The following is a 26,229-nucleotide window of genomic DNA, read 5'->3' on the forward strand; positions in this document are numbered from 1 at the left end:
CAATCTTGAAGCAATGGATATAGCCACTCCTTGGGTAGAGTGAACACTGACATCAAAAACTGCTTGCAGGTTCTTGGGTAATTACTAGGCATTAGGTCCATAAGGCTACTGAGGAGCCTAGCCCAATTTCTCAATTACCCCACAGCAAGGGTTGGTTAACTGACCTGCTCAGTCACATGGAAAGCAAATAAAGACAGAGAGAACTGACTAATCAATGGCTCAGAGCCTTAATCCTCTGTGCTAACTGCCAGACAAAAGAAACATTTTGAACATGAAGAGTTCCAACCCACATAGTTTGTCTTATTAGTCAAGTTCAAAGAAACAGACTGAGCCCATCAAGTCATAAACCCAATTTTAAAAACCTAGAACTGCTGCAGGTTCTAGATCTAGCAGCAAATAGTCTGAAAGCTCTGTACCAGATGGTCATCTACCAACTGGTGGTTAGCCACCTGACAGGAAAGTGTCCACTTTGGCATAAAACTGATGAAGTCCAAAAATCTCAATCCAGCACTAACTTTACTGGGCCATCCAAATTTCACTTAATATGACACATTTCACGGAATAATTAAATACAAATGGTAACCACAGGAACAGGAATCTCAGGTATAACTGCAACCTCACCTAGCAGATTTATTATATATCAATAAGTTAGTTTAGACATATCTAACTCATTCAGTGGCCACCCTTGTTTCACCTTTATATACTTTCTTTTTTTTTTTTTTTTTTACCACCTACAGTTACAAGAAGCCAAATAGTCTCCAAAGAGATTGAATTTGAATTGCACACTGTTAACTGGTCCAGATCCTATTAACAGAAAAAAAATAATTAAAAGTATAAACTGTCCTTGGATCAAAACAAACAACTGTAATGAAATGAAGAGATGATGTTTTGGGAAGGTTATTAAAGACACTGCATGTCTATACATCAAGAACACACAAAAAGACTACACAGACAATGCTACCTTGACCTCACATTAACAGACTCTCATTCAAATCTAAATTACCCTAGGACAACAAATGTTTTCACACTGGTGTGGCTGTCTGTTCACTAAACATATCCAACATCCAGAAAAATTACCAAAAAAGAAAAATCCCAACCCATACCTAATAATTCAATCTATTATGCATCATATGCAAAATCAATCCAATCTGCAAATCACTTAAACATATACTTAATCTATCACTAACAACAGAAACCCTTCTGAAACAACTTAAACACGCCACAATCATCCTGTTCAGTAAGTAAACTGGATTGAAAAAAACTTGCATTACAGAATATTTACTCACCTTTCTGGCAGTCAACATGCTCTGTAGGAACTTTTATTACAGATGCCCTCTCGGAGGTCAGTCTTGGACCATTTTCATCTCTTTTTATCAATTACATTACCAATGCCCCTCCCACTTTCGCTCAAACACTATTTGCAGATGACATTTTACTTCTGAAATATGCGTCTACCCTACAAAAATTTAAGGATTCACCTCCTAAGTGACTTTAATACTGTTTGGCATTGGAGTCAACTGTTACAAACTTCCAACAATCCCCAGCAAAAGGTTTGTGTAATTTCTGAAACCAAGAAGCAGCAAAAATTTACTCATAATTTTAAACTACAAGATCTAATTGGAAACTTCTCAGAAAAATGTACAAAATGCAAATACTTAGGACTCTGGCTAGACCTAAATTTTTTCTTCAGGAAACGTACCCAACTAATAGTGGATAGGGTCACAACCCAGCTGCATGGTATACAATATCCAACCATCTAACTCTTGAATTTACGGCAGTTTTAGCAAGAAATGATTCACTTGCTAAATCTGCCCATGCCTCATCAATAAGATCTCTTCACCTGTGCAAACACACACAGCTAATACAAAATTACAGTCAACAAAATCTGATCTTCCACACTGTCTCCCAAAATTCAAAATAATTGTCTTACCTTAAAGAAAGCTAAGTGGCCTTTAAAAAAAAATGCTACTTCATTATTATTCAAATTAACTTTCTATATGCTGAAGAACATCTACTGCCTCCCACAAAGACACAAATTACTTATTAGGAATGCCAACTACAATCTGCAAAGTAATTTGAAGAATCCCTTTAATTACAAAAAGCATAATAAACTATAGCATTTTGAGAAGAAAGCACCAGGAAGATTGTGCCTGTTAAACTGGAATCACCTTCTCAACAATATTAAAAATGAGTGGAATTATTCTATTTTTAATTTAAATTGGTTGCGTATTTAATGGAGAAACACTCATATAAATAATTCAGAGACATCAAATAGCAACTTTGATCTTCCTAACTCATACCTCCAGACCTCTCTATTTCTACCTTTTCTAACAGTGGTGCTGCACTTACCAAAACATTATTTGAATTGGCTATTTTAGAAAGTCTTGCGTGTGTGTGTGTGTGTGTGTGTGTGTGTGTATATATATGTATATATATATATATGTATATATATATATATATATATATATATATATACACACACACACACACACACACACATATATATATATATATATATATATATATATATACACACACACACACACACACACACACACATATATATATATATATATATATATATATATATATACACACACAAACACACCATGCATGCATACATGTTGCATATACATTTTTCTCTTTTTCTGCTCAGTAAGGGTGCAAAAGCATATTATTAATACACTATCTAATATAAAATGCATAATTGCCAGTTGAAATCCATTCAATAAGCTGTTAGCAAGACACACTTGACTAGACTAAATGTGCACTTCTCAACGGTCATGTATAAACACTACACGCTCAGTTAACAATCTACACTTATAATTAATTTATATGCTTTGTCAATACTTTGCATAATATAGCATGTATGCAACCTCTTTTGCAATACTGTATGGCTACTACCACTTTTGTTTTGAATATATGTACATCTGGTTTTGACAAACTGCAGTTAAAAGAAACCAAAGAAAACCTGTTCAACAAATCTACCCTTGTTCATAGGTATATACTAGGCTAATGACTACCAGAACCTTTATAAGTCTAGCAGTACAGTCCAACCCAGCTGTGTCTCTGTGTATCACAGGTATTTATTAAATGGAGTATCTTAGTTAGGAAGTTTCTGGAGGTTATGTGGTGGTGGGGTACATTAGTTTGGGCACCGCTGTCTGCCTCTGTCTTATCACAGAAATGGGGGCCAGACCCGGAGTGAATTTCCAATTTCCCATCCATTGATCAAAGTTAGGTTTATATATATTTAGGGATGGACTCAGCTTCACATGGATGAGAGCCCGTTCCAGAGCATTGGGATCCTCTCAGAGATATATATGTCTTGCCAACATGTCTTATTTACGTCATAAACAAAATTTAAATATTTGGATCTAGTGGTTCAGATGCTGTTCATTTTGAACATGTGCAAAAGGTTCCTCAAACTGGATCTGAGGATGCCTTGTATACCAGGCATAGATCGTCTCTCAGTCACCTGTAGGAGATAAGAGTACAGAGACAGGGCTTTAAGGCGATCTGTACAGAATAATGTGTTTATACCCTGGATTCTCCTGGTAAAGAAAATTTGTGGGTGTTCCATCTGTCGGATTTGTCTGGTTAGTTACTGCCTGCATGTGTTCCCAGATCCCTGACTACCAAGTCAATTCTTAGGGGTATCTTATTGACTAAGTAATTAACCTGGGTGTCAGTTTTCCCAAAAGGCACTATAATACATTTCTTGGCATTGAGTTTTAGTCTGCGACTTTGGCACCAGTCATTTGTCTGTGTTAGATCCTATTGTAAGAAGTTTGTATCATGGGGGAGAATCTATGTTAGCTCCCAATTTGTAATCATCTGTGAACCTGGTCAGCCAAAGGCCTCTGATATTAGCCTTTACGTCTAAGAAGATGCCAAACAGGAGTGGTCCCAGCACAAATCCTTGGTGACTAGTCTCTTAGTGGAGGTGGTACCACCATTCCTGCCTTCCTGGGTCCTGTGTGTGAGCCAGCTGGGAATCCAGCAGGTTATGTAATGGTTTATGACTAGTTCAATGAGTTTATAATCAAGTGGATTATTGTATCAAACACCTTAGCTAGGCCCAGGTAGGCAGTATGCACAGTTTTCTCCTCAAACATTGCCCTGGTGACTTTCTCTAAGAAGTCAACCAGGTTTAGTAGGCAAGACCTTCCTGTCATGTCCAGTGTCTGAAGGTTGCCTATGTCTTTGTTGATCATTCTATGATAATTCATTGCATGGCTTTGCATATTAGACTAGTCAGAATAATAGGTCTGTACTTTCTAGGACTGGTTGATGGTCCACCCTTGTGAAGTGACATAACCATTGCAGTCTTCCAGTCTCATGGTACAAAGCCTGTTTTGAGGCTAAAGTTGAAAACTGACTCAAGGGGTCCTGATAGGTCATGTTTTAAGGTATTTAAGAGACACTGTGGATACTGTCGGGGCCCATCGATGCTGTGCTTTTGGCCATAGTGAGTGCTGCCAGGACCTGCTGACTGTTAATAGTTGGAGGAAGTGTTATGCTGGGTATTTCATGGACAGAGGTACAGGGAATGGAGAGTTGAAGTCTGAGCTGAATTTGTGAGCCAGTAAATTCGCTATGTCGCTCTGTTCAGTGAATATGGTACCGCTGACCACCAGTTTGAAGCACGGCTCTGTGCTTCCTTTGAGGTTTCAGACATAGCTGTAGAAGGCATACACTTGTAAAAGAGTAGGTATGCCCCTTAATTTTCCAGGCCCACACATTTCTTCCCCTACTCATATACTTAGTATTTTGTCACTGCAATTTGATACATATGTCATACAGCTGCATCATTATTTGTTGTAATTTCTTACTTCTGTTGGTGTAGGCATTTGGTAAATATTCACATACTTCCGAAATGGACCACAAATTTGTACTTTGCCCTTGTTTTGTCTTCTTTGACCTGTTTGTGTACATCATGTTTGGCTTCTCATCTTAAATTTCTTGTAAATATTCACATTACTGAACTCTACTGAACAGGTAGACAATATTTTATATTTCCTGAATTGGATTATACATGCATTCTGTTTCTATCTTTGTCTTTATTTCTAGGTCCCTTCTAAAAATGGGTTTTACCTAGCGAGGCCAACATGGTCAATAAAATAAAATGAATGAAAAAGTGATTCATCTTTCTAAGGCAAAATATCATTTCAGGTAACACCTGAGCTGCTGATACAGATCCAGAGTGTGAAGGACCCTCTGTCCTCTCTAGATTATGCTACAGTGAAGAAAACAGGGAGAAAGACAAACTGATTCAGGGACAGTCCTGAAATCAAATTTGCAATGAAATTTGGGTCCATCCTGACAAACACCTTGCCTTTATGAAAGACAAGACATGGTTCTCATAAGGGCCCAAGCTTCAAGATCTTGCATCCTGACTGCTACCAAAGAAAGAAATGAAAAGAAATAGACTTTCTAACAAATTATCTTCAGTGTTGTCAAGCTAACAACCTCAACAGTGGTTGTTCAAGCTTGTCAATCAAGTAGTTCAAATCTCATGTAAAGGGTAAACCCAACTCTGTGGCACACAGGAATAAAACTCTGGCTGCAACCTAGATGCCCTGAGCTTTGAGTACTGGCACAGCCACTGGAAGAGGTGGACAGGGAAGGGTGGTAGTAACTGGCTCACACCAGCTGGACAGAGGGACTGATGACTCTCAGTTAGCCAATTTGCTCCCATGCACGCACAACCTTAAATAGCAAAAAAATTATAACACCAGAGGGACATGGGATTGGCATTCCTAAGCCGGTGATGGTAGCCCTTGTATGTGGGTGTGTGGGAGCATTTATGTGTTGAGGAATGGCATAATAGGCCCCTACAGTGATGCAGGTGTGTACATCAGCTGCCATGGGGTAGGGTCATCATCAATCCCTTTTTTCCCATTTTCTATATGGGATTAGGGTGTCATGTCAACTGTCACCATCTCTCTCGATTCAATGCCACTCTCCTACCTTATTTGACAGTCATGCCTGTCACAGATCTTCTCTCACACAAGCCATCCATCTCTTTGCCGGACACCCTCATTTCCTCTTGTCTACTTAATGTCTGTCCCAAATATGGGTCCACAATGTCTATTGGATGCCTCTGATATGATACCTTAAATTTAGAATAAAGGAAAAACAGTCATGGTCCTGGGTCAAACATCTACTGTTAACAGAGCAGGATTAATGAAATTTTAATACTGCATGAATAACTGGGGGATTTGTTTCCACTGGCAAGCTGACTTGACAAGAATGAGTGTCTAGCATGAAACCTACAAATTTCAAACATTCAGATGGAATTGCCTTGGACTTCACAAAGTTCATTTTATGCCCAAGGACTGGAAGAGAAGCAGCAGAGAATCCTGGGATGATGAGTTTCTCTACTGTAGGAGCAGTGAGGAGCCAATCATCCAGTAAGGGAAAATCTTCAACCTTTGCAGCCTCTGGAATGCTGTCACTGCTACCATGAACCTAGGGGCTATGTAGAGACTGAAAGGAAAGATCTGAAAGGGAAATGACTGGCTCCCACCCTGAAATGTAGGAATCTCCTTGATTCCTTGATAGCCTTTAAGTGCAGGTATGTGTCATGGAGATCCAAAGAGAACATCCAGTCTCCTTCAGACAGACAGAGGAAACTGACTGCTCAGTCATCATACTAACCTTCTTTTTTGGGATGTATTAATTTAGGCTATTTAAATCCAGCATGAGACTGAGGCCTTTGGTCTTCTGGCATCAAAAATAACTGGGAGTAATAGATAGACCCTCTCTGGTTTGGTTGGACCTCCTGGATGGCTTTTCTCTAGAAGTCTTACAATGTTTTCAATTGTCATCCTCTTCCGGTGGTGGTGGCATATAGGAATTAAAGCAGAATAGTCTGGAAAAGACAAGAATGGAATGACATATCTTCTGGATAATATCTCTAATATTCATCACTTCTGTGGCTGCTGTTCACACTGACCAGTGAAGGTAAAATGATCCCCAAATGTTTCCAGAATGCATCGGTCAGGCAAGGCCTCAGGAAGACTGCTGCTGCCCACAGCATTTGCACCTGGTAAAGTAGCTGCTTTAATAAAACTGTCAAAGATATAACACGCTTTTTCCTAAATGATCAACTGTCCAAACTCCTTGCCTCGAGGTTGGATTATGCAGTTTTGATGTACAAGAGCTCATTTTAGGTCACTGCCATAACAACAAAAGAATCCACAGTTGGGTTTTCTTGGCCATCATTCTGAACTCTTGGGAAGCTGAGGAATTCAACCAGGTTTCTTTGGCACAGAAGCCATCACATCCACCTTTTTCCACATCTCTATGCCAACTACAAATGATCATGTCATCTGCGGGGGTCCCACCACGAAGATGACTGGAGAGATTGTAACGCTTTATATGTAGGACCTTCTCTGATGTTGACAGGATATTCGTGGATCAACCTTCCTTTTCTTCAACAGCATTAAGAGGACTTCCTCAAACTTGGGTTCATTGGGAGGATAGACAGTGGAATTGGTCCCTATTGGTGAATCTGAGTCTGGCTTGGAAGACTCCAGTAGGGAGTCCAGATGTTTCCTCTTGCAGCTTCTGTTGGTCAGCCTTATCATTTGGGAAGCTTCTTAGGAGAATGAACCTAAGTCTGTCTCTGGTTCGGACTGTGGGTAATGGTAGCATAGAATACTATCCAATCTTCTGTCATAATGATAAGCTCTCCTTGGGTCAGAACCCATGTAGACAGTGGCACCACAGGAGATTGCTCATGAAACTAGCACCAGGGGCTCTTTTCCAACTGAGGTTGCAACACTAAAAATGATCTCAGCACCAGTGCTTGTCAAAGGAACTGAAGAGTATGCATCAAAGGAGCAAAGTTAGTTCACAATAAAAAGTGCATATGGCTGATAACCTCTGGCACTGAAAGCCTCCAAGCCAGTGATGAAATTTCTGGCCCCAATGGCATGAAGGCAGAAGACTTTGGTCTCAAAACTGAAATGGTCGGCACTGACCTAGGGACTTAGCTCTCAGTCCCAAACTTCAAAGCAAAACACACCAACAACGATGGCACTGCTGACTTGGCAGACACCAATTTAGTCACCTTCAGCACCAGCAAGGAACTAGATAGCATTGACCTAAATGGCACTGGAACCTATATTGAAAAATGAGGACCTTGCAAGAGATTCTCAGGATCCAACCCAGTATGAGAAAAAGATGGGAGGGAGCTCAAGACCATTTAAACCTGTAACACGGCCTAGGAAAGTTTACCATACTCAGTGTCTGCAATGGACCTGGAAGAGGAGACAAACGTGACAGATGTGGGTCTAAAATTGGAAACCTGGCTCAGATCCACCTTCACAAGAGATGATTCTCTATCCTTTTGATTAGACCACATCTTCGGGCCCAAGGGGAGCTCATCAACAACATTAATAGCAATCTTAAACAAAACTGACTCCACAGAGGATCCTTCACAGGGATATGGGGAGAAGGAACCTCCTTAGATCTTTTATACTCTTTACATTTACCAGTCTTATGCTTGACTTGACAGGAAGCCTTAGATGAAGTAAAAAAACCTGACCATCATCCGATGAAATTAAGATTTAAGTATAAGTTTGTTCTTGCAAACAAAAGTTCACTTAATGAACTTCTAATGTACATTGCACTGTTCTAGCAGGTCAGAAGTGCCCAAACATGATTAAAGAGTACAGTTACACTTTTGGTACACATTGTAGCACTCTGTAACTTAAGTGCAGCAATGTGTTTTCCACCCTAACTAGAATTAAGTGGGCAGTTTCTTAATAAAAAGCTTGGTCAAATCTTTACTAAGTATCCACCCACGTAATTCTCCTGATTCCCTCACTGACATCAGTTGACAGATTACATGGAGATGTGACCATAGACTTTAATAGACAGGTCCCCGCACATGCATTTTGTCATGACAATTAAAGTCTTCTTGGGAAGGGAAACATGATTTGTAAAATTTATATAACATGAAGCAGGTTGAGTGGTGATAAAATAAAACCATAAAAAACAGAAATCCCATTAGCAGGCATTAGGAAAGGACAATTCCATGAGGAAGAATTCCCATATGTTGTCATTTCTCTAAGGCATGATTGTCTTAGACATAAAACCCAAATGCTCAGCCTATATGCAAGTGCCAAATTAGAAATCCATTTTCTCTGTGATTCTATGGTGGAGGATAGGGTGGTTAAGGCAATAACTAAGGATGTTGACAGATGGCCTCAAAAGGAAGGGGCATTTTATTGGCAGACCTATGGCAGACAGCATTCTGACCAAAAAAAAAACACTATTCCTGAATTCTATGAACACACTTTTACCAGTTACAGCATTGCTAGTATCTAATTAAATTGGATGCACTGACCTCAGCAGCCTTGTTGTTTCTTGTGCATGACATGCCAAAAATTACTAATTCAGGTCAGAACACAAGAACATAACTCTGTATACAATTTTGTTGTCTGCTATACAACTCTAAACAGCACTTAACATTAAAAAAATCATGTGACTGCCCACCTTGCCATTCAGCATTTAAAGCTTTGTTAATTTCCTTTGTTCACTTCCTCTCTTGCATCCATAGCTGGGTTTCAAAAGTGAAAAGACAGAGTGCAATGCCTCATTTTACTAGAAGACTAGGAGTAAAAATACAGTCTACCGCATAAAATACCTTCTTTTATAGGCAGCAGGTTATTTATTTATTTTTACATTTTCTGAAATGTAAATTGTTTCTATTACATATGCAGCAAAAATAAAGTACAACATAAAACTGGGTCTGATTCTGCAGTCATGATGGCTCAGGTAGCTTAACTTCCCAGGGATTTGCATCCTATCAAATATCTCACACTGAGCTTGGGACCCCATCACTAATTTCTAGTAAATTTCATGCTTGATGCCTCACTGTTGTGGGTCACTGCCAGTTTGTCAAAATAAACCTCATTGGAAATGATGATTCCTCTGAATAAATACTGCGATGGACTGTATTTGTGTGTGCATATAAAATTTTTATGTACACACAGATATATATATATATATATATATATATATATATATATATATATTTATATGTGCGTGTGTGTGTATATATATATATATATATATATATATATATATATATATGTATGTATATAACATTTCTTTGTGTATGCATACATTGAATATTTTGCTTGAGAGCGAAAGTGATGGAAAATGTACCAAAGCCATGTTGACAAGGCTTTTTTCCCATCTTTTAACAACTTGAATTAGACTGCCTAGGCCAACTAGCAAAGAGATTTTTTTTTTGTTAATGTCAAATTTTCAGCATAGCAAGATCTTTTTCTAATCTTTTCCTACTAATTACACACGATTTTGGAGTGTTGTTGTTACCCACAGTGCAACAGGCTCCTGGTGGCTTGTGCACTGAAGGGTGATATAATTGTTTATTTCCCCCTCTCTGCATAATCTCAAATCAGTGCTGAGAGGGTAAATGATAGGGTTATCCTGAAATAAATTCATTTTTATTAGCCTACATTTTTTCAGTTTAGTAATCCAACCAGCTAAAAAGGCAGAACATAGCTACACCTTACACCAAAGGAGTTGGCCATCAAATGCATCACTCGCTGCAAAACTCCACAGTATGCCGTCCAAGCATCTGACTACTGTAGTATTACTGGGTTCACCATGACTCTACTTTTCAAAAGACATAAAAGTGTATTTATGCATCTCTCTGTTTGCTTAGTTACTTAAATTAAGTAGGACTCTCTACATGGGACAAGCCAATTTCAGTACAGGTATGGGGAAAGCTGCAATGTGATAACTAGAATAAAAACCAAGTGAAGAGCAGTGACAGAGTAAACGATTGCAATAGCAAGCAAAACTGACAATCTGGGCAAGATAAAACGAGCTATATAACAACGAATGTGTCACATCATCATAAAATAAAATATTCTTCTGTTGTAGCAAGAACGTATACAGTTGTTAAAGTGAGAAATGAGCAGTACAACATCCACTGGGAGCAAGGTTATGTCAAATGTATAAAGCAGGGGACAGAATTCCCCATCATGTGAGATCAGATGTGAGAAGAGCGACTACAGGCAGTAAACAACAGCAAAATGGACACAAGACAAAAGATTAGAGTATAAGGTATAGTTTACACAATCCATTAGAATGCAGAAGGGAGAACAGTAAGTACTGGTTGTGACCACACATGCCAGTTTAAAAGAAGCATTTTATTTGTTTTATTTTGAGATGGATCACAACACCACTTTTTCAGTTACAACCTACTTAATACAACGCAAAATACAAGAATTAAGAAAGTATAAATTAGTGTAATCTTGATACATAAGAAAAGGAAATTACACCAGCATGAGGTTTCCAGTGAATGCGAAGATTTTATTTATTTTATTCATTTACTTAACATTTGTTAACTGGGAATATCCGACTTGGAATGAAGCCAGTTTTCAGCAGGGGCCCGGGGGGAAACGCTCCAGATGCATGTCTTTATAATGTGGGAGGAAGCAGGAGCACCCGGAGGAAACCCACACGAACGCAGGGAGGACATGCAGATTCCACATAGAAGGTACTCCAGCCGAGAATCGAACCAGAGAACCTCTTGCTGTGAGGTGACAATGTTACGCTGCACCCCTGCACCATCCCTTTTTCATTTAAAAGAACATACATGATTATAAAGATGGCTGTGCTACAATGACAGTGTGTGGATCAGAAAGGAGGAGAAAAAAGAGGAAAAGGAATGACATTATGGTGATGCAGTGAAGGGAATTAAAGGTGGAATGTCTCAAACGTAGAAGTTAAGGTGAGGGCAAAGTGTGCTGTTAAGGAGGGTTAATGTTAATATCACTGCACAGAAACTGTAATCCAGAGAGCTGGTTTAGCATGACAAGGGCAGTAACGCTATTTCGAAAGATGACAATTTACAGAATGCTTATAAGTCTAGTGGCTTGAAGCTGTTTGTTCTACAACTTAGATACCTCAAATAAAAAATAAAGATTCCTCTTATCTATTGTGAGTAACAGGCATGGCTAGGAAACTAGCACTGGAAAAGCATAAGATCTCTGGTTGGGTGTACCAGCTGAGTAGGGATAGACAGTTCTGAGGTTCATGTAAAAGGGAGACGACAAAGTAGAGGTGAGACAATGAGCATTAATTTTAGGTCAGATTAGCTGAAGTTAGTCTGAAATGTGCAGGAATAAAAACAAGATGACAGACTGATCTCGGATCTAGCAATATTACTATAGCTCTGATTAAATTTAGCCATACTGGTCTGAAAAAATATTATTAAAATTTATTTTTATTTATTCTTTTTTGATTGAGTTAGTCACTCTAGGCTAGTGGACTATTATCATGGAAGCCACAAGATGGTATCCATACAATTAGGGGAAATTTGGCCAGGGAATCAGGAAACTTTCTGTACTCGTTTTGACAGGTGCTGTGGGATCTTTTATATCCACCTGTGTTACCACCAACTCAGGCAGCTGGGACCTTGATTTAATATTTTATCTGTAGGACTACACACTTAGGGATGCAGTACCTTCAATACCCCCCCCCCCCCCCATGCTGCACTGCAGAATTCGTTCATCTGGAGTGGGAATAGAACAAATTACCTGAACACGAAGCCCTCCTGCATATGAAATACATATGCAGAAGTGCATTGTTACTAAAACCTGGTCTGAAAATGCAGAAAGCAGCCCTGGTGTCGACCATGCCTTTATACAGTGTGGAAACTGTGGTGGAGTATCCATATTTGTTAAAGACCACATTACCTCAAGGCAGATTCCTAAAGACCTACAAAACAAAATTATTGAGATTCTAAATGAAATAAACTATCAGAAAATAGCATGTTGCAAGACCTCCTTGTTGACACCTGAACACCATGTCCATTTCTTAAATACACTGGATGAACTTCAAACACACAACTCCATCATCCTGGGTAACTAACTACCCGTTGATAAACTGGGAGACCTATACCATAAATGTAGGCTATGCCCCAAAATTCCTTGATTTCATAAACAAGCATTTCCTGTATCAAATAGTAAAAAATTCTACTAGACTACAAAATGTTCTTAACCAAGTCTTTACAAATATAGCATCTGTATGCACTATCTCACTGATAAATATTTTTCCAGTCAAGTCCAGCCACAAACTGGTAATCTCTTTCAAAATCCCTAAACAAGCAGATGCAAATATCACAGTATTCCAAAACTTTAAACATACAAGCTTTCTACAATTCAATGATAAAGTTTCAAAGTTCATGTGCAACTGTAACCCCCAGATTATCGACATGGCTAGTAGTTATGCAAATAAGTTCTACACTCAACTGGAAATCTGTATAAACCTGCCAGTCCCTACCACAACTAAACAAAATGGGAAGGGTAGCAGCAAACCAGCCAGGTGGCCCACATGCACAAATAAACAATATAATAAAGAAAACACACATTAGAATATATAAGAAAACTAAAGACCTACAAATCAAAGACAAAATAAAAAGTTTATCCAACATATTGAAAACTACCGTTAGGAAAACAAGGCTTCTCATGAACTTAGGTTGGCATTGGAAGCTAAAGATAATTATATATTCTTCTTTAGTTATGTCAGGACAATAGAAAATAACACCCAGCAATGCCATTTATTGACAATGGCATTACCTACTCTGATCCAGTGGATATCGCAGATATACTGGCAAACAAATTCAGTGCAAATGTCACACATCAGATACATGTGTAGAAAACCCACTGTACCCAAGAATCTCAAACACCCAATTATCACAAAAGAGCACATGACAAAAGTATTCTTCAAAACAAAAATAAAAAAAACACAGATCTGATAACATACCAGGGCTAATACTGAACAGCACTAAATATGCACTGGTGGACCCACTCCTTCAACTATTCAACCACAGCCTATCCACTTGTTCTGTCCTCGGGGTTTGGCACATAGTAGTAATAATGCCACTTCACAAGGGTGGCCCCAAGATAGACCCTGGGAATTACACATCCATCAGCCTGCTGTGCTTCATCTGCAAGGCCAAGGAATGGGTCATAACAGATCTTATAAACTATGATATAAAAAAAATAAAAAATTACAGGACTCTACATCCAGCAATTTCAATGCGTTAGGTAGATCCTGTCTAATGTGCCTGGAAATATTTTTGAGAGGGTCACACAAGACATGGACAGTGGTCACACTGTCTATATAGCATATCTTGAACTCGCCAAGGCATTGAAACCATAGTACATGCCAATATTATCAAGAAGATAAATTCACTTCAACTCCAAACTGATCCCTGTGTACTAAGGTAGATAGCTAACTGGCTGAGGGACAGAAACCACATCATCAGTGTGGCAGGCATACATATCCTCAGAGAACATGAAGGGAATCAGCTGGTTACAACAGGGATCCATGCTAGAACCTCTGAATTTGGCATACACTTCTCTGACCTCAAAATCAAAACTAGGGAACTTTGGTTAACTAAGTTTGCAGATGGTTGTAAAGTGGATGTTATATTCAAATCCCCTTCTGATATGTAGAAGCTACAAAGTAAATGTACATGTTAGTAGCTTGTGCTCTGAAAATGGGCTAAAAATAACTTCTACAAAATGCAATATTATTGCATTTGGTAAACAGAATCTCTGCCCAGCATACAGTATAGAAAATAATCCACTCCAAAAAGAAGTTGAGAGAGTAAATAATTTCCTCTTCTGTGATTATCATGTTGCAACACTTGCCATGAAATCCCTCTGTATAGCACAACTGATTGCAAAGGGCAGTGTATTCTACACTGATCAGGTCCATCTTCGAATACAATGCCTGCTTTGGGATGCATCTTACTAATCATATAAAGCAGCTGTATATACCCTAAAGGTTCCAGTCTTGAGCAGGCAGATTTACTCTTACTCTGCCTTATTAAAAAATTGTACACTGACTCCACTTCTCACATAGCAAACAGACCTTTGTAAAATATACACTTTTATCAGTTTTACTATCGATCTGACAATGCATCATCATACCAACTAAATCACTTATATCAACTCTCTATTTCTTATCCATTTTAGCCCAGACTCTTTGGGACTCACTTCCTGGTAATATCCCTTATACAATACTTCAGCATATTTAGACAAAAACTGCTTAAGCTTCTTACAATGCCAGCCTTTCAATGACCCACCCTAATAATATCACATGGCCTCATTACATCTTGTAAATATACATACATTGTATTGCTACAATTTTATTTTTATAAAGTTTACAATGTAATTTTTGTTTTACTTAAATTGCTCCACTGTCTACTCAGTAGGCTCACCTCTGTTTGCTACTCTATACTTTATACCTGAAAAAAATTTCTCCATATCTGACCTCACTGCTGTTTTACACTTGTATCGGATGTGTTTCTTCACTACTGTGGTTTCAAGGTTATGGCTGAAAGAGTTCCTCAAAAATTTTCCAATATGGATCAGTCCACAGCTGCAGTTAAAAAGTTGAATAAAGAAAAAGACCCTTACTGGGTAGTGGGGATGGAGACCAAAGACAGTCTGAATCATAACTGCTTAACCATTAACACTTCAGGTACATCAATACCTGAAATAACTTAAGCTCTGAATGTGATAGTAATGTTGAGCTAATGTTACACACTGTACAAACAGAACAGGTTCTGGCTAGCAAGCACCTGTTCTGGAAAATAAGTTGATGAACAAAAACCGCTAAAGAACAACACCGGTCTACTTCCAACTACAGTTTAATAAAGCGCTTTTCGTCTTGCTCAATTGCAAGACTTCTTCAGGTAAAATTACATTCATACAAACCCAATTAAATACATAATTGCTCCAGTCATGTGACAAATCTAAAACAAATAAAAACACATCTCTCCTTTATGACATACCCTTTCAATTAACCCTTCAAATAAAGGCAAAAATTCTGATGTATTCCCCATATATAAAAACAACTGAAAATATAACATTTGAGTAAACCACATACAACACAGTTATTGATATTACATTAGTATGAAGTTGCCACAGAAGTTCTAATCTTTACAATAATAATGTTTCTGGGCCACCCCTGCCATCCGGTATAATACAGTCAATTGCTCTAAATTTAAACCAATGTTGTGGATGCTGGCTAATATGTCTTGCTAAGGCATTTTCTTGTTTTAATCTACTAATACCATAAAGATGTTCATAGATCCGCTCTCTCAATTTCCTCTCAGTTTTACCAATATAGAAGGTGGGACAGTTCTGACATTGGGCTGCATACAGGAGCGGCCTTAGGTCAACTGGTGCCCTAGACAAAAGGGTTGCATGGCGCCCCCCACCACACCATCCAGTGCCCCATCCTGGTCTACCTACATTAAATAAATACTGAAAAAAGCCCCTGCTAGAGTGGCGCCCTAGGCGACCGCCTAGCTGGCCTATGCCTAAGGCCGGCTATGGCTGCATATACCACAAATTTAGACTGACAATCAAGTTTAGCTTTTGTCCTGTATTTCTGCCCCCTAATAGTAAAACTCTGTCCAACATCAATGTGTTTACAATAATTACACATAAGGCATTTGAACATAACTATCCTATGTGTAAGAAAAATAGGATTTTTCTCTAAAATACTTTTTAAATTAGGCCCACGTTTGAAAGTAACATTTATTAAAAGAGGTTACCCCCAACACTTAGTGGCAGAGGTGACGTGGGAAGTCCGATGTAAAAGACTTAATGGATTTTATAAACCCATTTTAGGTTCTAAGGACGGACTAAGAAATCATAGTAGAACTGCAAATGAGGTTCTTAATACCTCAGGGATGGTACTATATGGGACATACAATCTGGTTACTATGTATAGTGTGAGTGCCTGGGAAATATATTCCATTTTGATTAAAAACTGGAATATCATTCAAAATGATGGCATGGTGAGACAAAAGTTGCAAGAATGTCCACATATTACTTTCAAACATGGGCCTAATTTAAAAAGTAGGATAAAAGAAAAAACGAACCAGGCCGTATAAAATACCAATGACTTGTCTTTAATAATCATTGTTTATGATACATTGTGGGTGATTGCACATTTCAACTAATTTAAAAAGTATTTTAGAGAAAAGGCCTATTTTTCTTACACATAGGATAAGTATGTTCAAATGCCTTATGTGTAATTACAGTAAACATATTTATATTGGACAGAGTTTTACTATTGGGGGCAGATATACAGGAAGAAAGGTAAACTTGATTGTCAGTCTAAATTTGTGGTATATGCAGCCCTATGTCAGAACTGTCCTGCCTTCTATATCGGTAAAACTGAGAGGAGATTGAGAGAGCGGCTCTATGAACGTCTTTATGGTATTCGCAGATTAAAACAAGAAAATGCCTTAGCAAGACCAGCATCCACAACACTGGTTTAAATTTAGAGCAATTGGCTGTATTATACCGGATGGCAGGGGTGGCCCAGAAACATTATTATTGGAAAGATTAGAACCTCTGTGGCAACTTCATACTAATGTTTACCACTACCCTGGGTTGAATGAAACTTGTTCTATTTTCTGCGTTTTGAAATTAAAAAGTTTAAGTAGATAAAGTCAAGTAACTTATAAAAATAGAGATCATATAGTTCTATATTTTTATATGTAGTATCAATAACTGTGTTGTATGTGGTTTATTCAAATGTCATGTTTTCAGTTGTTTTTATATATGGGGACTACATCAGGATTTTAGCCTTTATTTGAAGGGTTAATTGAAAGGGTATGTCATATAGGAGAGCTGTGTTTTTATTTGTTTTAGATTTGTCACATGACTGGAGCAATTTTGTATTTAATTGGATTTGTATGAATGTAATTTTATCTGAAGAAATCTTGCAACTGAGCAAGACGAAAAGTGCTTCATTAAACTCTAGCTGGAAGTAGACCGGTGTTGTTCTTTAGCAGTTTTTGTTCATCTAGTTGTTTTAGTCTCACTAGTTTGTGTTTTCTGGAAAATAAGTTATGGTGAAAAATGTGATTTAATTCATGAAAAATAGAGATTGGAACACAAGGTAATATTAGTGGAGAAACTAGTACCTTTGCTTTGTAAAGTATTTCAGAGGTTATACCCTGGCTTTAGCATACAGCAAGAGAATTTCTGGGCTATATTTTAAAAGGGAGGTATCAAACCCAGATCACATACTTACTACCTGCTAGATGCAGCTTTTTAAAATGTCCAAGATGCTCCAACTTTGTGCTAGCATGTCCCTTCACGATAATCAGTGGCAATAAGCAGCTATGGGCCCTTTAAGGATACCTACACAACCCACAAGATAAACCACAAAAACAAAACAAACAAAACATGGCTGTGTATCAACAATGTGATGCACGTGCTAGGAAATAACTACATAAGACCACAAGTCATGTGTGCCATATTGCTAATAGTGTATTTGTAAAATAAAGAATGCACCATTTAGCAACATGGTCTATAGATGCACCACTCCAAATTTGTTGCCAGTGGCAATGAGGAAAGCAGACAGTGCATATCACTAGCCCAAGCTTTGTATTCAAGTTAAAATAAATGCAGGTAAGAAACCACAGTATAAAGCAACAAAACCAGCACTGTCAACTAAAGGAACACCTAGACCCACCTGTGACGGATAAAAATCTGTGTTTATGTTTATAGTAAGACATCCCATCTACCCGCTCCAATGAAACAACTGCTGTTTTGTAACACGTTTTTACAATACTACAACACTCTGATGCAGGTGAAATTATGTAAACTTCAAAATGTTTCACCACAAAGAAAAGTACTTCCTGCAGGATACAGCTTCTTGACAGCATATGCATCCCGGCTGCATACATTAAAATTAAAGATCTCCATCAGACTAGAAATTTAGACATTTTCAATTGTACATATTCTCACTGGTAGTTACAACAAATAAAGCCACCTAGCAGCACTTTTTATAACTCTTTTCCAACAGAATATTCTCAAAAAAGTAAAACATTAGTGCTTTGTTGCCTTGCCCACTAACATAGAGGTTGTCAAACTTTATTCAGCATTAGGTGTTGCCACTAAAATGTGCGGTAACACTCTGAGATGTGCTGCTTTTAAAATGTAGTGAACTGAAGAGGGGAGTCAGAAAAGACCACATTAATGAAACTACTATAGTCTTCTATCTAGCATCTACATTTACAGAAACAATACAATCTGAAAAAGAACATTATTTTAGAAAATATATCCATATGAATGTGTATTGTACCTTTCAATTCTTAGAATAAGAATTCTGTACAAAGCCAAAACTAATGGGGGGAGACAAGGGCCCAAAATCAGGGACAGAGTTTTAGTATTGCTCTTATAAACTTAAGAGGTCCTGATTTCGAAAGAATTGCTCTCAATGTAACTGACCACTTACATTGACAGCAGACTGAGGGCTGATGTTTTACAATCTGGCCTCCAGTGTAAATCTGTTTATAGACAGGTCTTACACCAAAGTCAGTCTGTTACACGGAAAGCAAACCTTTCAGAATCAGGGTAGACTTATACTGAGAGCAGCTCTTTTGGAATCTGTCCTTAAATGTTGCATGCACTTTCTGTAGGATATACAGCCTGAAATTTAAATGTGCGCCAATATTTAATTACTTCAATTCTCAATGATTTGCAAGAAAATGACAAATTTTATGAGGAGCAAGCCAAAAATATGAAATTCTAGACAGCTGAAAAGTATGCTGTGCACCAAAATTATTGCAGTTTCAGAAGAAAGTCAGGATGACAAAAGACTTGTTTGCTGTTACAAACATTTTTCTGTGTCTAGATCTGATCAATTTCCCCTTTACCCTTTCACCAAATGAAGTATGTTAGCTTTGCGAAAAATTTTAGAAAGTACAGTTATGTAAGGTCTCTCCTTTATAGTAGATCTTCAGGGGGTTCATCTCCCTCAGTAGGCATCATCATTCAGACATATGCAAAGAGCTGCAAGGACTTCAAAGCATGCTTCTAGTGTGGTAGTAGGTTGTTATGGGCTGCCGCTTTCTGATGCTGGAGGACACCATGTCAACACTGATTTGAAAATACAGCAAGGAACAAACCAACATGATGCTACAACTCAAAAACAAAAAGTGGAATGAGAGGCTGCATTGTTACTAATGTGCAACCCGCATATGTTAGAATGGATGCTCCCTACATCAGACTACTAAATCAGAAGCCTGCTAGGTGCCATTAGATTTCTTATAATGTTAACAGCTGCAGGAACCTACCACTAGTAGGATCCAGTGATACCAGTGACTATGACAAAGTGTTTGCTGCCTCACCTTTCATTCCCCCAGAGAAGCCTCTCCAGTTGGCAAACACCATCAAGGGAAGTCTTTCACGATTAAAGTCTTTGATTGCTTGGGCCGTTTTGAAAGCAGAATCTGGAAACCAGACCTGACCTGCCTGTTGGATAATCTGCCAAAAAGAAAACACTGTTACAGTACTATGCTATTTAAGGATGTTGATTCTAGTGCACTTCTGAGTTTGTATTTCCCCTTAAACCCTAAGTTTAGGCTGTAAAATATTTCATGAATATCTACAGAAATGGTCTTACAAGTACGCTATGCCATCTAGCTGTTACATGTACTACTGTGAACATATTTAATCAAGAACTCTCAGGGTTCATCTCTGCAACTAGGGGCTTCTCAAATTAGAGATTAGCTTGGTTCAATCATTCAATCAATATTCATTAAAGTGATTAGTCCTAAATTCTGTACAAAGATACAATAAGTTATTTTAAATAAACAAAGCAGACTGCAACAAAAGTGATCAGATAAAAATGCTAGATACTCTAAAAATGAACATCACACTATTACATTTCAAAAGTTAAATTAGCAAATCAATAAAGATATTAAGATTTTAAATTTCACAATAACTTGACAAGTGTTTTCACATTATAGCTTATCTACTTTTCAGGAATTACACAGAAATACTGTGGTCTATACAACATTCATAGCTTTGCAGTAATAAAGAATTAATAACATACTATGCAAGAAACTGCTACTTGAACAATCTCTTTCAGGACTAAAACCATCAACAAACTGTCTAGACAACTTGCAGAGTTTACAGTTATACAGAAAAAACAAGTAGTGTGTGTGTGTGTGTGTGTCTGTGTGTGACAGTGAGACACAGAGAATGAGAGAGAAAACTACTATGAACAACTGGAACAGTTTCAGGATGTTAGCACAGAAATACAGAACATTAGAAAAATTTCACAATTTTTAGGACAAGCTGAGTTACATAGGGAAATCAATATTCATATTCCTCTTCTATACTGCAGTTTGCTGGATGACAGACACAGTACTTGCATACTCCCAGTTTTTTCATTCAGTTGTTTTCTGTGTTTTTATCCCTTCTTGGCAATCTCGTTTTGCCAATGCAGACTGGTAACTAACTTCAGCAAATTATATGTAAAGTATGGAAGCTCACCACCACCAGCAGGTTTGTTTCAGTTTAAATATCCTGACTCATTCAATGAAAGACCAGCTGGCAGTGCACAGCAAACAAGGAAAAAGCAATAAAAAAAGACATTTTTGATAGGATTTGAATGACAGCCAGGATGCCAGCATATACTTATACTTTTGGCATCAGACTGTGCCAGTCAGTTCTCATCACGATAAGGGAGTGTGTGTGTGTGTGTGTGTGTGTGTGTGTGTGTGTGTGTGTGTGTGTGTGTGTTATGGAACTTCAAACTGCATATGGTCATGACCTTATGATGGAAGTTCTGTAACTTCGAAAACTAAAAACATAACAAAAATCTGTGTTTTTGTAGGTGGCAAGCCCCCCTGCACCCCCCATATCCTGCTAATTATATATATCAACTCTGCTATCGTACTATAATGGGGAAAAGATAAAGTCCTTGATTCCCACTGTACCATGATCTCCACAGAGGATGCTGACCTTTCCAAAAGTCGATCTTATGGGCTCGACCATATGAATTTGGACTTTCCAAAAAGTTAAATACTGAAGGGGACCCATACATATCTCTCTATGGATCTACTGAAGTTAATCTAAACTTCAGTAGACTGATACAAAAAGATCGACAACAAACTGAAGAAAAAAAAATCAAAACTCTAACATGCATGCTCCTAAGCATTGCTTCGGAACATGTAAAAGGAAAATATAATTTTTTTTCCCTGCAGTAGGCAAGCCCCTCTGCACCCACGTCTTCTTCTATATTCTAACTATGAGATCTCGCAATACCAGACAAAGGGCATATTCTCCATCCTCAGCACTGTAGTGATCCTGGACAACTGTCAACTATCTGATTTGTCAGCCAAAGCGTATCAACAAAACAGTTGTCAATTTTAACCAGTCGACTAATATCAGGGATCTTGTATATAAACCTTTTCCCTTCCACCTCATAACAGACAAGGCAGCTTCGGCCACTAGTTCTCATCCCTCTCCAGAGAGCTCCATCACTGCTCAGGCTGTTAAAACTGAACCTAGTTCATCTAGGGCACAGTCAGAGCCCAAATAAGGCTGACAGGAGAAGCAATTACACACACACACACACACACACACACACACACACACACACACACACACACACACACACACACACACACACACACATATATATGCATGTGTGTGTGTCTAGATATATATATATATATATATAGATATATATATATATATATACATACACACACATACATACACATGTACAGACAAACACACACACACATATGGACCAAAAACATTTTCTGGTTCCTGTTGCTACCAGCATTTCAATGGTGCTTATGCTTTCTGAACACAGGCAGAAGCTTCTTGGTACTAAAGCACAAATATATTAGTGCCTAACAATCTACACAATAGCCATAGTGGGTGAAGAGAGTGGGATCATGGCCTCAACTTGCTTAATAGGATAAGTATGTAGCTTAGAAAAATATGTAGATGGGGCAACCTTTCTGAAACAAGTCCTTTAGAATCCCACAATTAAATCTGTGACCAGAGCTGTGAGTAAGTCTGAGCTATCAAACAAAAGGACAGACAGAAATGCTGGACATGTGAATATCCCATGGAGATACACATGGCAATAATTTCATTAGATAAGTAAGGCGGCTAATTATCATAGGGATATTTATTTCCTTGAGAATCATAATTCTTTCATCTTTTATAATACGGCTACTTTTGTAATAACATTTGATCAAGTCAGCTGAAGACAGCATGAACAAATGGCAGTATCACTGTTCTAAAACAAATGCAAATGCCACCACAAAATAAGAAGAACAGAAACCTCATATTTTTGTCCATTGCTTGCAAAATCTAATATCTAATCAGAGCCAATCAGGAGAGTGTCAGACTCTTCTGTCTTCAAGGACATTCTGAGAAGAAAGATTTTCGGGATACTCAGAAGCTATTACATGAGCTATACTGGCTGTAAGATCTTATTTGATCTATTTGTGTGGCCAAAACAATTTATTAGGTATAAATGTACTTAGCAGCATGTCTAACTAATACGATATACAGATAATACTGCGTATCTATGGTCCTTCCCTTAGTCACTCCACCTACAAGAAATCATTGATAGTTTGGTATTTGTTTCACGTACTTGTAATTTAATAAAGGACAATATATGTTAGCATATATATCGTTTTATAATTCTACTTGCTGAGGACTGTATATTTGTTGACACACCTAAGAAACATTCTTTTAATTAGAGACTACTGATGCATTACCATGAGTCAAATGTAGTTAATTACCAAATTAGAAGAATGTATGCATGCAACAGTACTGACAAGTTTGTAACACTTGACCTAATATGCAGCTGTTGTATTCTTGCCTTTTCACAGGCCTTAAATAAAACAGATCTTTGGTTCAGCTGATGTAGTTGGTTAACTAACTAATTAACTATAATAGAAATAAAAATGATGGTCTCAGGATGTCAAACATACCAAGTGGAACAATAAACTAGATCCACACGTGTGATGTTCCTGTCCACTGTACATCCCAAATCACCGGCAACCCGATCACATACAAAACAAACCTCAGAGTCTGCCTTGTGAAGTGAGTGGATTCTAGAAATTTCAAGCAGCTCAATCCACATGGAAGAAACAGTGACCTAGTGTGTGTGATTTTAATACATAAAATATGCACAACCAAGAGAAAGAAGCACTTGGAGCCAGTGAGACTATGACCAAAAGCTACTATCAAACAGAAAGAAAGATGAGAAGGAAATGTGTGAAGTACCTTAGCTTCAGAATCCAGATTGGCAGGGTCTGCTGGGACTGTTAACTCCACTGTTCTAGTTTCAACAGCAACCACGCCTACTGGTATTCCTCCTAGCCTAAAATAAACAGAAACATAAAACAAAAGCATTAAAATAATATTTTTATTTCTTGTTAGCACAGTACATTATCTTCTCCTTTAACCCATTTACAGCAATGAACATGTACAACAGAAATACACAGTACATACAGGTATTTATTATTTATTAAGTTTCAGTCAAGCAAATGAAGTCTGAAAACGGCACTTAACATTTTCATTTAATATAAACATTTTAAAATTACTGGATTTTGAAAATCCTGTATATTGTATTAACAAAATTAAAGACTTCCAGCTCTGCATTTTATAACCCCTGTATTGCTCTTTCTAAAAATGTTTAATTTTTTTTCCACCAGCCTTTAGCTGGTAAGTACATTCCTTTAAGGACATCAGAGGACCTCCAATAAAAACAACTCGGCTAAAAGAAGTCCGCCAGAGATAAAAGAACAAGATAAAAATATCATTCTTAGTGCAGCAAAAACAGTTCACCAAAAACAGAGCACATTACTCCAGTAACAATCTACTGGTGCAATTATTGCTATAATAAGGTAAGAAAGACTAATATCTCATGGGACACATAATTCCAAATAATCGACTTACTGGCTACAGCCACTTTAATTCTATTCCTGTGCTGCTTACATAATTTGTCATTTTATTTGTTCATTCCAGGGTCTGAACTACATGGTGTTCATTCAAGTGTTACCTACTACACCAATCACTGAGAATGCTGAAGAGTCTAATATTATGAGATTGTTTTGGGTCATGACTGTAGGTAATAAATGCATCTCACCCAGCATGCTTGTATTTGCGATCCTATTTAACTTGACACATAACATCCGTAAATAAGTTATACTGATGATTTTTTTTCACATTTAGTGGTTTGTTCTTTCATGATTACTACCCTACCATTGTGTAGGACTGCATCAGTAAGAGTGGCTGCCAAAATGCTCGGAGAACTACCTCACTGTGTTTCAACCTGGATCAGCCCTATGCCCTTGGACACAGACACAGACACAGACACAGACACACACACACACACACACACACACACACACACACACACACACACACACACACACACACACACACAAAAGATGCACAAATGTGTGCATGAACACACACACAAACACAGTGCAAGTGTTAGAAGTAGGTCTAGTCCTAACACATCAATCATTAAAGCCAGGTGTCATCCAGACCGGGCATTCAGTTAAAGCAGTTAGAGCACTAAACTCTATAGGCACATTTCACAACACTATCTTTCATTTAACTCCACCTGTGAAGAGCAAAGCCTGCCAAGTATACACAGATATAGCAGTATGCCAAATGTAAAAGAAGCTGGCATTCCACACACTTAAATATTAACTTATTACTAGCACTGCTAATTGTAGGTACCCTAAACCAGTGCTGGAATCTTAGAACTACATCTCTCACAAAGGCATATTATCATGCTTGCTCTAACAGCTAGCTCAAAGGAGTACAATCTAGTCTTACCAATTTTGATTAGTGAGCAAGTGCACTGAAGAAACTGACAAGGGTTAAGAAGAATGAAAAGGCTTTGCTTGCTCGTATCTCCCAAATGGGAAAGGTCAGGAAGTGCATGCTTGGAGGTGTACTCCTAGTAGTGAAGTCTCCATGGCAAAACAGAGATCACCAGGAATGCACCCATTTAAGAGAGGATAGTGTCCAAAATGACATTGCTATTTGAGAGGAGAACATCCCTCACAAAGGGATCATTGCAAATCTTACCGCTTGGACCACAGCATGCATGCACATGGGATGTGGGACCATAACAGCAGGAAGTTCCTTGCCTTCTTTGTAAAGCAATGGTGACTCTCGGGCTCTCTCTCTCTTCCCCGCTTCCTTGGACAACACACATGTAACCCACATCACTGGGCTGGTGACTTGAAATGGAGGAACACATTTCATACAAGACTAATAGGAATAAATTTGACAATGGCATTATTAGAGGTCTCAAGTGTAAGAAAAACACTTAAAATTAATAAAATTATATTATGTG

General features: G+C 38.0%; 1 protein-coding gene across 6 annotated transcripts in view; it reads right to left on the minus strand.

Moving 5' to 3' along the window:
• ACACA (acetyl-CoA carboxylase alpha) overlaps positions 1–26,229 on the minus strand; it is a 2,143,878-nt gene that overhangs the window by 382,756 nt on the left and 1,734,893 nt on the right. For all 6 annotated transcript variants that reach the window (XM_044054575.1, XM_044054578.1, XM_044054576.1 and 3 more), the window contains 2 exons: positions 24,138–24,234; positions 20,225–20,360 (listed from right to left, as the gene is read on the minus strand). In XM_044054575.1, the coding sequence (XP_043910510.1) occupies positions 20,225–20,360; positions 24,138–24,234 (233 nt within the window). The remainder of the gene's footprint in view (positions 1–20,224; positions 20,361–24,137; positions 24,235–26,229) is intronic.

Source organism: Protopterus annectens, chromosome 13.part0, assembly GCF_019279795.1.
Source record: "Protopterus annectens isolate FY-2018-M chromosome 13.part0, PAN1.0, whole genome shotgun sequence".
Taxonomy (NCBI): Eukaryota; Metazoa; Chordata; order Ceratodontiformes; family Protopteridae; genus Protopterus; species Protopterus annectens.